This window comes from Actinia tenebrosa, unplaced genomic scaffold (assembly GCF_029948245.1).
Source record: "Actinia tenebrosa isolate PJP-AT-01 unplaced genomic scaffold, QUT_ActTen_1.0 PGA_scaffold6__47_contigs__length_16458017, whole genome shotgun sequence".
NCBI classification, from domain to species: domain Eukaryota; kingdom Metazoa; phylum Cnidaria; class Anthozoa; order Actiniaria; family Actiniidae; genus Actinia; species Actinia tenebrosa.
The window spans coordinates 10,054,862-10,067,293 of record NW_028292583.1 but is presented as its reverse complement, the minus strand read 5'-3'; the positions used below and the strand labels follow the sequence as shown (position 1 = coordinate 10,067,293).

Sequence of the window (12,432 nt, the reverse complement as noted above, 5' to 3'; positions counted from 1 at the left end):
GCTGAGGAGACTTGTTGGTTATTTTTTGTAGACAATAATAAGGGGTTGATCAGAAAACTTTATGAATGGTAAAAATTTAATTTGCTGTCAGTGTGATATAACGAAGTAAGGTCGATCGTGGATTGTTTGGGCTGTTGGTTTTACAGACGGAGAACAACTGGAGTGTCATCATTCTCTACTCTCCCACAGCCCATAATGCTTTGCTTTCTGGGGGGTAACCAATCAAAAAACTCTCCCAAAATGCAACTTTTTTCATTACAATTGAATATACACAAGTGCAGTGCTTAAGTGAGGGATAACAATAACAACCCCTGCTGGGAAGGGGGAAGGATCTTGAAATGTGGGCTCAAATCAAAAATACATGCTGAAAAATGATAGAGGGAACCACCTTGCCTATCAATTTTCTACTATGGCTACTAGCTTTATATTCGATTTCACCACTGCCAACTGTTAATTGTTCCTGAAAATATCCTGCCATACTTCAGAATACAAAGTATGAAAACCTTTCATTGAGATTATTAGTACTACCATGTGAGGATGGCAAGCCAGAGAAATGCATTCCCACCCTCCCCCTCACTACCAACTTTTTTCTGAAGAGAAATGTTTTTGGTACATAAAATACAATAAAATGTTGACATCAAAGCAGTCAATTTTGCTTTTGGATTGTGCATTGTAATGTTTTAAAATCATCCATAATATAATTTAATTTTTGTGTTTGTATAACATTTTCAATTTGAATTTTACAAATAACTGCAATGCACATGTACGTTGTATTTTGCATTATTTTAAGGCGCTGTATCCTTAAATAAAACAAAATGAAGTCTATAAAACTTCCCAACATAACTTAATATTTAATCTATTTACAAATAAGAGGGCAGTTTAGCCAAGATAAGACTACAGCCATGCACGAAAGTATCTCTTGACTGAAACTGAGAATTTTTTTTGAAGCATGCCAATAAAACATTTACTGCAGTGATTTTAATTAGATATCATTAACTCTGATTGATATTTTCTCATCTTTTGTCACCTTTCTTTGATGTTGGTTTGCTTGGGCTTTCCCTGTAGAGAAAACAATGATGACAATGAACCATTAAAGCAAAAATATATTACAATGCATAAATTTATTTCAAGAAAAAAAAATGATATAAACTAACTTAAGGTAGTTCTAGACCTCTGCTACTGCACATCCATTTAGTTTTTACCATTTATTAGCATTGTTTTAAAAATTTCTCCAAATGTCTTACTTTGACTGTCTTCCTATAATCTGACAAAAGATTTCATAATTTCATGCAAATTTTGAGGTAAAATTGGGCATTTTTTGAAAAATGCTAAGATTTTTATGGCCTGACCTGGTCGGTTTTGTTTCAAAATTGACAAATATACAACTTTGTAAAAATGAAATAGTAAAAAAAAAAAAAATTATTGCTGCTTTAAGCAGCAACAAAGGGTTAGTAATGTGATGACGAAGAGTCAAATGATGATTGGCCAGCTTGTTATTGACTTTCACATGTTGACTGGTCATATATTTAATGTACACTATTACAGTGTGACTACTGAAACCGGAGCCACTTAGGGGTGGAGCATTAGATCTTTGAGGGGGAGGTTACAGGAATTTGTGTTGCACAATATTTATTTTTTGTAACAACCGCTGCACACAAATTTTTGTGTGTTTGCTCGATACTTCTTTACTAAAAGGAAAGGTTGTGCAATATTTTTTTCGTAGGTGAAGTGTTCGCTTAATATTATTTTTCTGGGATTTACACAACCCTCTCCTCAATTACTGTATCTAATGGTCCATCTCTTACACATAGAGAACCAATCAAAATGACACATCAAGTGATTGCTTTTCAAGCTCAGATTACATTGCTCACTGACTGACAAGGTTATGATCTTTAGTAAAAGGTTTATGCAATATTTTATAAATAAGGTATTGATCAAAGTCAGACAGAGTAATTGCTTTGATGTAGTACTGTAAACAATAATTGATTGTCAAACCTTTTTTTGCCACCTGTGTTGGTTGGTTGAAAGACACTTGATGCTGACATGAGATTTTCAATGTACTGGCCAAGAACCTAATGCAAAAGACCACAATGAAATATTAAATGCATAAGTAAAACTTGACTGTGAAGTATATAGATAATTAATGACACTGTAGTTATAGTGTATCTTGTAAATTCAAGTGGATGGAGTAGGTAACAATATTATTAAATTATTCATTATTTTTGTAATCACGTGTTGAGAAGTGACTCTGTGCCTTCTCCCCCCATTTTCAAGGGATGCTATGTTCAACACTTTTAGAGTGTGTAAATGGATTTTACAGTATTATCTGGACCGATTTTGAAGGTCCCCTACATAACTCTTAAACCCCTTTTTAATTATGGTAAAAATTATGGTACCTAAAATAACTAAAAACTGCTAAATCTGGAAGTCTTCTCTAAAAGAAGCATCTACATAATAGAAATGGTGACTGTAAATACTTAAACCCAGTCTGTATGAACAAAGTAAAACAATCATGCAGATGTACCTGGTTTTCAGATTTTAACTTCAAATTTTCATCTTTTACTGCATCAACTCTTTGTGACAAATCTGTGTTGATAAACCCCCCAAAAAATAAATAATAAATACTTCATTCAATTTTCTAGCACTCCAAGAAGTATTTATAATTCAAGAAGAATGTGTAATGCATAATCCTGTTTTGAATTTCATGTCATTATGATTGGGTATGTATGGGGAGGGGGTAGTGGGTTTGGGGTGAATTGCCCTACTTCACTATGATGTCACATCAAAACAATCTTTAAAAGCAAAGGATCATGGTCATCAGACAGGGTCAAATCAGCGCAAATTCACCAAAAATTGTTCTAAAATCCGTATCAATCCACGAAGAGAAGTAGAATAGCCAACAAATGCTCAGAATATTTTTTAGTACATATTAACACATATTATATCTGAAAAACAGGCCATTTTAGATTAAACTGTTTCGATAGGAGCAAATTTTGTTGAATTTTCTATTGGATTTGGTGATTCCCCCACATAAACAAGCACTGACATCATAGTCAATTAGGGCAATTACCCATACAACTTTTCTCGTTTACATAATGTTTGGGCAGATGTGCATGCATTGTCAACTGAAGATCTCATTTTGTTTTTGCCCCCCACACCCCCTGGGATAAAAATAAGGTTTTCTACCCCTTTTGATATATAAAATGTTTACTTAAGAGGCTGCATAAATATATGCAAATTGCTGAAATTACAACTGAAATGAACCCATCCTGTGTCCAGTTAGTTTCACCTACCATCTAGAGTATTCTGTAATTCTAGTACTTCATTGATAATTCTGTTTTTTTCTTCAGCTTCATCTTCATCAAGGCTTTCACCTATTATAATCACATCAAGTAATATCTTATTCTCTTCATTTTGATCTGAATATGTGGCTCTATAAAAAAATATCCAAAGCTCTCTGAAGAGGTGCGATTGATGTTAACCAGACCTCACCATCACAAAAAGTCCCTTTATTACTACAACTTCACCATTAAGTATTATGCCACCACCACTGCCATCAACATTTCTAACACCACAATTATCTTCGCCAATCCAATAAAACAGCATCAAAAACTAAAACATATTTTTCATTCTAGATATATATAATAAAAAATATGTAGTCTATATACACTTATTTCAATAAAGTTGGTCACCTGAAAAGCTATAAAGCTGAGGCCGACAAGGGTTATGGGTAGATTCATTTTGCATGTTCCACCGCTTGATAACTGTGCATGGACTTGTGAATCTTTTACCGGTTACAGTCTCACCTCTTCTGAGCATCATTGAGCTGCAGTTTGTATTAAAAAAGATTTGTATATATATGCTTTTTTGATATGAAAAGTTTCCCATAATCCTCAGTGATCTCAGCTTTCTAGGTTTTTGGTGACTAACTTTATTGAAATGATTGTATAAGCTCAGTCTTTAAATACTTCATTATCTGACATTATAACACACTCAAAATATAACGGGGTTCTTATATAGCGCATTTTACATGGTCTCAATGCGCTTCACAATCATGACCAGTGGAGGACTTTACGGGCTGCGAATTTAGGCGCTAGTTGCAGCCGTGCAGCTTACAATCACGAGTAATTTGTTAGTAAGTTAGTATTAATGCCTCCAGATTGGGAAAGGCTGTTGAACCGGGTGACAATCCCCTACTCTTATAAGAATAATTCAACAGGTTCTTTTATGTCCCCCATTTTACTGTAGGTTAGGAAGGGTTAGGAGACAGGGCCTATGGTATTAAGTCCTTGTCTGAGAAGACTTGAAGGTCTAACCATTTGCACATTTTTAATTACAAGGCAGCACCTTCTCAGTTATTTTAAGACCCTGAGTGTTGGTCCGGCCGAGGCTTGAACCACAAACTCCCGCACAACAGGCCGACGCTCTTACCAACTGAGCTAGCCGGGTGGCGGCTAAAATTACTTATTGATTGGACCAGAGGAGTACAATTAAATCTCAAATTGTACTCTGTAGAGTTCCAATTAAATTCCTCAATTTTGTTGAGTTTATTATAAATAAAAAATATTCTGCACAAACTTGACCCGCTGTTTCTTGATTACAGACTCAATTGCACAGGGTTAGCCTCGAGTTTGTGCAGAATATTCACGTGATCCAGTCAAGGTCCGTCAAGTTTCAAATTGTTTGTATTGTTGAAGTTGTGCATTCTTTACTTTACTGTTGGTATTTGTGAATGTTTAAACACCGATATGAGGCTAACTCTGTGCAAATGAGTCTGTAATCAAGAAACACAGCGGTAATTTGGAATTTGAAACTGGTCTATTGTACTCCAGATCATGTGATTTCCTATACTAATAATTGCTCTATACTGTTAATGATTAACTCCGCAATGGCCTGTGCCAAGCCTGGATGAGAAAGGAGGAGGGTTGTGTGAAGGGCTAGCAACCCTTCCCTGTAAAAACCAAAAGCGACAGCAAAACAAACGAGGGGTGTACAGGCTTAGGAGGAGGACTGTGAATTAATGTCACATGTACTTTATTTAAATAGTGGATCTTTATTTAGTTGTTCCTTTGTCTTACCTGACCTGTTGTCTTGAAGATTAGCTCGGTAATTCCCTATGACGCAAGGATAGAGAGACTTTTGAATTGCATGGTTAAAGATGTCCATATAATTTATTTAGACTGTCTGTAATATTTACAAGTAATAGATTCGTGTACAGAAATAGTATTAAAATATTCTGTAAAAGCAATTGAGAAAAGAGGTCGGATAAAACAGTCTTTAAGTTAGACCTTCTGAGTAAAATAAAACACTAAAGAAATGGGAAACAAGCTTACATGTTTATAAATAACAAAACGTAATCAAATCCCATAATTATATCCCGGGTTATATTTACACACATTTAGTCAGCTTTGCAGTTTTCAAAATACTCACCTCCATATGTAAGCTCATCGTCTGAAGACAAAGGTATAGAGACCATTTTACCATCAGGCTTATTATCCTGCTCAGAACCAGACATTTTCGATGTATAGAATTTGATTATATGCCAACAAAACCGACACAAAATCAGAAAATTCGACTTTAAATATAGACTTGAGCCCGCGTACACGGGGTTGGATATTCTGCGCATGCTCAAATTTGGTAAATATAATTTTCAAGACAAGATGAACGAAGTGCATGTAATTCAGCAGGGATATTCATTGACCGATAGCAATGGAAAGTACAGGGCTACTGGCTCAAGTACGTTAGTAAAGACCAGTAAACATGTTATAGTTGTCGACACAGGAAGTCCAAGGGAAAAATCCAACATACTGGAGGGGTTGAAAAGACATGGTGTGAATGCAGAGGATGTAGATCACGTGATTAGCACTCACGGGCATTTAGACCATGTTGGGAATTTGAATCTTTTTCCTAAAGCTGTTCAAATCGTTGGAAACGATATTTGCGAGGAAGAAGATATTTATAAGGAGAATTCTCTAAAGGAAGGCAATCCTTTGATTTTAGAATCTGATCAAGTCGTGATTCTCCCAACTGTTGGCCATACTAGTGAAGACATTAGTGTAGTAGTGCATAATACACAATATGGAACTGTCGTCATAGCTGGTGATTTATTTGAGTGTGAGAATGATGAAGATAGCTGGAAGGATGTCAGTCAGTTCCTTGATAAGCAAGCAAAGAACAGAGACAGTGTCCTGCAGGTTGCTGACTGGATTGTTCCTGGACATGGTGCTATGTTCAAGGTCAAGAAATGATGCAAGAGCAGATCCAAGATTCCCACTAGGGTGTTTGAAATGATGAACTGGACCAGAAAAGGGTTGTAGTTTGGCAAACCATAAAAACCCCAGCTTTTAGCTTCAATTAGGGGGGTTCACACTCCCTCTGTCCGTTAGGAAGTTAGATAAAATTAAAACGATCCTTTTGGAGGGTTTGTAGTTGTCATTTAGGGGGTTCAATTAAGGTGTATGGAGTGTGGACAAACATTTGCTTTCTGATTAGGTATGGATGCATGTTTTATAAGAGCACCCAGCATGCACAAGCTCTTTTTTATTCAAAGTGAGAGCTTCTTTAGTTTGTAATAATAATAGTCTAGGACATATTTTGAGATTGTTGTACTCTAACCGTGAACACTTGAAAGCAAATGGAATTCAAGTTACATCTATTGAAAGTCTATAAAAGCTACTTAAAGGAAATGAAATGTTGGAAGAGAAAGAAAAAATAAAAGTATAATTACATCAATAAAAAATAAAGTACACTAGTGTTAACGGTTAGAGTAGAATGAGAGTGAAAGCACATTGCTATGTATCCTGCTTCTCCTAAAACTTCTCCTGTGTATTGCCAATCCCCATGTGCCTTTTAATTCAGAGAGGATAATTTAATAACATTTCAAATTTTTAGTGCTAAAAATTAGTATGTTTCACGGATTTAGTGTGAGCTTTCTAAAACGGGCCTACGATGTAGAGTTATAAATTTCATTAAAAAAGTCAATGTGCCAAGTGAACTACTAAACGATAAAAATCTCACACCAAATGATATTTTAACATTTTAAAAACAAAGTTTTTTATTCCATTACTTAGGTTAGCTCATTAAGACACCAGCATCAAATATTTGCGGTTTGTGCTGGGCATTAAAATCATTAAGAAATAAAATTAAAACACCCTGAATAAATTTGACTAAAATTATTATCACTAAAATATAGGACTTACAAACTTCTAACTGAATTACTTTTTCCGATGTATTATATTATAATAGCATAAATGCTCGTTGAAAAAATACCATAATCATTGTTTATCTAAGCTGAACAATAGAAAACTGCTGAAGGTTATGATGTACTGAAACAATTAGTAGTTTATAGTTGAATCATTCCAGGGGAGTTATCCACAACAAACGATGTCTTTGTCCAAGTAATCCATAGCTCATCCATCTATTAAAGTATATAAATGGGATTTCTTCAAAGTGACAAAAACGACAAAAGAGTTTCATGATCATAGTCTGTTTATGTACTTGAAACTGAATTCCTAAACGTTTTCTCTGTATGGTCCATCAGTCGTACCATTCCATTTAGCATCCAGATCGCCCATGGACCATATTGGTAGCGGCAGTGTACGGTAATTTAACCCCGCTCATTAGAAAGTTAGTAAAATCTGTACATCCATTACAACAAGCAGCAAAAGGGGAAAAGATGGCATAGAAGACGGCCGCTACGATGCCCAACGGCCAAGCCAAAGCGATGAGAATAATGAACCAAATAAAAGACCACATCCAACCTAAATTGGCCATCACGGATAGCGAGGTAGAATTAAAAACACAGGGTACTTTCTTGAGGCTTTTACGAGTTGGTTCTCAAGCGAAGGGCTTTGGATTCCGCACAGCAAAAAAAATATCAGATCCACACCTTGATACTTAATGTAGCTGGTTTCTACAGCGAGAGAATTATGCTAATACTGGGTGCGGCAGAGGTCAAATTGTTTCTCAGAAAGTCACGCAATTAAGGGAAGTCGTAGTGCATTTTTGATTGAATTTTTCACCTTTTTGCATTTGGAAGACATTAAAAGAAATAATTGAAGTTGATTTTTTTCTGATTTTATTTTCACCTTTTAAGTCAACATCCTACTTTTCAAAGATTTTGTCACGTAAGGATATAAAATTGCTTAATGTTTTATCTGAGTATCTCATAATTCACCAAGAAGCTTTTATATTCTTTATTCCGGTCTAACCTCTACTATTGGAAACACCAGGAATTGTTTAGTTGAAGGATCATACGATAAAACCACAACGACAAAATAAGAAAAATATCCATTCCTGATCAACCGCAAGACAGCCTTGTGGTACTGACTAGAAAGCGCAAGAACATGATTTACGCCCGTATGATTCATAATATTAAAAATAACTTTTTGCATAATTAAGCGAATTGACCTAGCACCCTCATACGAACCGTACCACAAACTGAACGGTATAAATGAAAACAAAATATCTCTGTTGTCAGACTAGAACCTATATGGAAGACTAACTAGACCCTAGTCTCCTCAGCAGCCGTTCTTAGTGTCGGTCTGGTAAGACGGCTGCCGAGGAGCCCGGGGGGGAGGGGGTACTCCGCCAGAATTTGGGTAGGGGTGGTTCGCTGGGATTCTGAAAGGGGTACCCTGTTTATGATAAAAAACTCAAAGTTGTGAACCCTGTTTTTGACAAAAGATATAATTTATTGCACTGAGTTCCTGTTTCAATTATCATGTCATCTCGCGTATCGTTTTTTACGACCATGATAAGCAGTTTCGGTCAATACGAAAGCAGAATCCCTGAATATGACAGGAAACTCAGGAAGAACTTGGAACTTGAGTGAAATTGCATAGCCTGTTTATGACAAGAAGCTCGAAAAACCATACCCTGTTCAGCGGATCATCCCTGTATAGTCCATATATGGGAGTATCCCCCCCCCCCCCCCCCCCCGGCTGAGGAGACTAACTAGACCGTGACTACAGGGTGAACAGGGTGCCTTGTTAGCGTGATTTCTGGGAGTGACGTTAAATATTGTGAAGTGAACTGATGCTGTGGCGGATTTAGGGGGGGTTCATTGGGTGCAAATGACCCCCCCCCCCCGGCTGGTACCTTGGATTTTTTATATTTTTTAAAATAAATAAATAAATAAAAGTATGGTACTAACTCATGAGATTTAATATGAAATGGGACTGGTAGATAGGTTATCCCTATAAGGAGCGCCCCTAGGCCAGTGATATGCCTCATGGGAAAAATGATGATGCAAGACAACGTTATTGTTGTGCCGAGATTTGCAAAAATGAGCCCCCCCTCTTAAAGTCCTGGATCCGCCACTGATATGGGGGTTCTCAACAGTCGATGAATTTTTAGTGAATCACCACTTTTTGAAGGAAAATTAAAGGAAATTATGACGCCTAGAACGGCAAAGGTCAAACCCTGGAATGTCGTCCGTAGCAAATTAATTATTTATTTTGCTTCTTAAATAAAATAGAATCTTAAAATAAATATTGGCTATGTACCTCATGTTCCTTTGTGAGTAGACTTTGAAGTCACAGAAATATAGGCTATAAGAATATCTATATTGTCAAGTTCAAGAGAATAACGAGTTACGTTGAATGCATTTGTTTACTATCGCTAATCGTAATTCTGACACTTGAAACCCTGTTCTCCTTGGATCTTCGCTTGTTAGTGCAGAAAATACTGCCCGAGTAGATGAACCATGAATAGTTTATAACCAAGACAAGCTATTGCCCATGAAGTTCATTGAAAACCGTTCGTTTTTTGCTGCTAGGACAGCTTCCTCACGAATGGATGAAGGAGTATTGACCATATATATATTTGCTAGCCTGTTGGTTTTTTGCTGCTAGGACAGCTTCCTCATACCCTGCGAGCAGAGGTTTTTTTCTGACCCTCCGCCGTGGTCCCACGGAGGGTCAGAAAAAAAAACTCTGCTCGCAGATTTCTACGTAATACTATACTGGATGTTAGAGAAATACTATACCTCCAACGATAATAGATGTAAACAATACATCTATTTGGGGAAAATTCAATGGAAACAATAAACCAGTAGAAAAAGAATTAGATAGAGCCCTCAAAGTCAATTTCTCCATAGCCTTGTAAGGGACTGTGCAATGATTAGGGGGGGGGGGGGGGGGGGGGGCTGAAAAATGAGATATATCAAGCAAAAGATTAGGCAGTACCCCCCATTAAAAAGAAAATTTTTAGTTCTTACCCCCTTCTTTTATGTTAAAAATAACGTTGAAGCCTCCCCAATAATTACCATCCTTCAATTAGAAATGTCTTTATGTGCATACCTGTGTATACTTGTTCGATGTCCTCGTCTGAAACAAATAATACTGATAAAAATAATCAACAAAACCGTCCATTTCAGAGTCATCTGATTCCACATCAGAGCAGTTTTCAGAAGAATCAGTCGTATTCGGAATCACTGGACAGGAATTCTGTACTACTATCACTGGAATTAATTCTTTCATTCCTAGGTGTTTCAGCAAGAGCAAAATTAAGGGCACGTGCTACCAGCGCCGCTTTATTTCCTTTTAATACACTTTGATTGTTCTGCTTGAGGTAGATCTTTAGTTGTTTTGTTGTCAAAGCTTTGACTTGGCGTTCATCTTTCCAGTTAATGTTTGGAAGGGTGTTTCGTTCAGATATCCTTTTTTGAGCTTTCAATTAAAGAAACTCAAGATGTTGCACAAAGCATTTGGGAGTGGTTTCATCAACCATCAATTTCTGGCACACCTCTTGCATTTCATTCACGTTGAATGAGGTTAACCTACCAGAAGCAAACATCTGCTTCATTTGCACCTTTGGAAGTTGTCTGTCGACTTCGTCACTCAGACTTAAAAGTGAGTGCTGCAGCCAAATCATCAAGTATATGTTTGATATGTTTTTCTTCTTTGTTCTCTGCGGCTAAAGATGTGCTGAGGGTAGTGTCTTGAAGTTCCTCTTCATCACTATTGTCTTCTTTGCAAAAGGGGTTATCATCCCATGGCCTTGCGTCTAGAAGAGATGCATAATAGTTGTCTAGCAGGTGTTCATCATTTCCATCTGTTGCCTGTCTGCAATTAATGAAAAATAATCCATCCCATTCTGTGACATTTCTTCTTCAATTCAGCATAAACATCTATTTATAATAAATAATTAATATTCAAGGTGGATGGACTCAGTTTTGAGAGCGTACGGGTACTTGAATTGAAACGGCTATTACTCGCGCTGTGGACGTATATAAGTTAAACAAGATTTTTTGCACACTTATTATATTATATGGACTAAATTTTATAATGACGATTCGAATAAATTCGTGTTTTTTTTCGCTAAAGCCCTACAGCAAGTGTCATACACTGTTATACACTATTTATACACAGATATTTGAAGTTAACTTAAATACTTTTTTATGAGTTTGATCATTTGATTTCTGTTAGTGTTAATTTTTTGTTATTGTTGATACAGCTATCACATATTTCTCGAAATTCGTAAAAAATAATTCAAACTGAAATCGAGTTATTTTAATTTAAGCATCTATGAAAATTACTTTTACAAGTCACCACTTCTTTTATCCTGTTTATAATGGAGCTGGTGGCAATGGTCATAATATTTCCTTGAAACCCTAACTTGTCATTGTTGCCAAAAGCAAAGGTGTCTGGGTAAAAGTTAATAAGAAGTTTGCTGGATGGTCCCTACTTCCTCATCTTTGGCATTAGCCAGAGTTCTGCACTCGATAAGTTTGCCGTTTGGGATTCAGTTTTAGAATAGCTTGACTTACTTGTCTTCCCTAGCTAGGCACAGGATACGAACGATTCTCTCCGTGGTACTTACAGTAGTAGAACAATTACTCATTATTACAGACTGCTAGTCACGGATTAAATACAAGGAAGTTCTTATTTTTTCACGATTTTTCATTTCAACGTAAACTTAAAAGGTTTTTAATCTATTAAAAGTTAAAAATAAGAAACTTGCACTTGTTTTTAGTAGGCATAGTTTTTAGTTCACCCATCCAGCTTCTAACTTTGCTCAGCCGGACTTGACATTTTGTAATGATATGGAAGCCCAAGTCAGTTTTTCATGGGACCACGGTTCCAGGTGAATCAGCATAATAATAGCCGTGAAAACAACGCACCGAATAGACTACACTATTCAACCGATTCCGTGCGTGGCAGAGATGCAAGGGATTAGCCGATATGGTCTGGGGGCTGGCTGGTCTCTCCCCTGATGCTTCGGCTAGAACATTTTCTTGCGTAATTCACACACCCAAGGGCAGAAGGATTTAATCGCTGTCAGGTCCGAAGTCCATACGCCGCCTCAGCTCTGCGGATGTCTCGGGGGTATGGCACAGTGGAATCGATTTTTTATTTTCGAATTTCTGTAGGTGGGTTCGAACCCCATCGTATCCAGATGAGATTCCCTCCCCCCTCCCCCCCCCCCCCC

At 36.8% G+C, this 12,432-nt stretch overlaps 2 protein-coding genes across 2 annotated transcripts; one reads left to right on the top strand and one right to left on the bottom strand.

The window, feature by feature from the left end:
* Positions 1–235: 235 nt before the first annotated feature.
* On the bottom strand, positions 236–5,604 carry LOC116291889 (short coiled-coil protein B). The gene is made up of 6 exons (XM_031699120.2): positions 5,431–5,604; positions 5,079–5,114; positions 3,294–3,374; positions 2,525–2,586; positions 1,996–2,072; positions 236–1,059 (listed from the first exon to the last, which is right to left on the bottom strand). The coding sequence occupies exons 1-6, from the start codon at positions 5,513–5,515 to the stop codon at positions 1,014–1,016; spliced, it is 387 nt and encodes a 128-aa protein (XP_031554980.1). The 5' UTR covers positions 5,516–5,604; the 3' UTR covers positions 236–1,013.
* Positions 5,605–5,658: 54 nt separating this feature from the next.
* LOC116291890 (metallo-beta-lactamase domain-containing protein 1-like) lies at positions 5,659–8,395 on the top strand. The gene has a single exon (XM_089039505.1). It carries the CDS (start codon positions 5,661–5,663, stop codon positions 6,246–6,248), a length of 588 nt encoding a protein of 195 aa, XP_088895631.1. The 5' UTR covers positions 5,659–5,660; the 3' UTR covers positions 6,249–8,395.
* The last annotated feature ends 4,037 nt before the right edge of the window (positions 8,396–12,432 follow it).

Bases quoted from the DNA above. Each gene is read 5' to 3' on its own strand.
- LOC116291890 (XM_089039505.1), top strand. From the start codon at position 5,661: ATGAACGAAGTGCATGTAATTCAGCAGGGATATTCATTGACCGATAGC.
- LOC116291889 (XM_031699120.2), bottom strand. From the start codon at position 5,515: ATGTCTGGTTCTGAGCAGGATAATAAGCCTGATGGTAAAATGGTCTCT. The intron at 3,375-5,078 runs GTAAGACAAAGG...TGATTATAATAG, and splicing joins TCTTCAAGACAACAGGTCAG to GTGAAAGCCTTGATGAAGAT. The intron at 2,073-2,524 runs GTACATCTGCAT...CTTTTGCATTAG, and splicing joins AGTTAAAATCTGAAAACCAG to GTTCTTGGCCAGTACATTGA.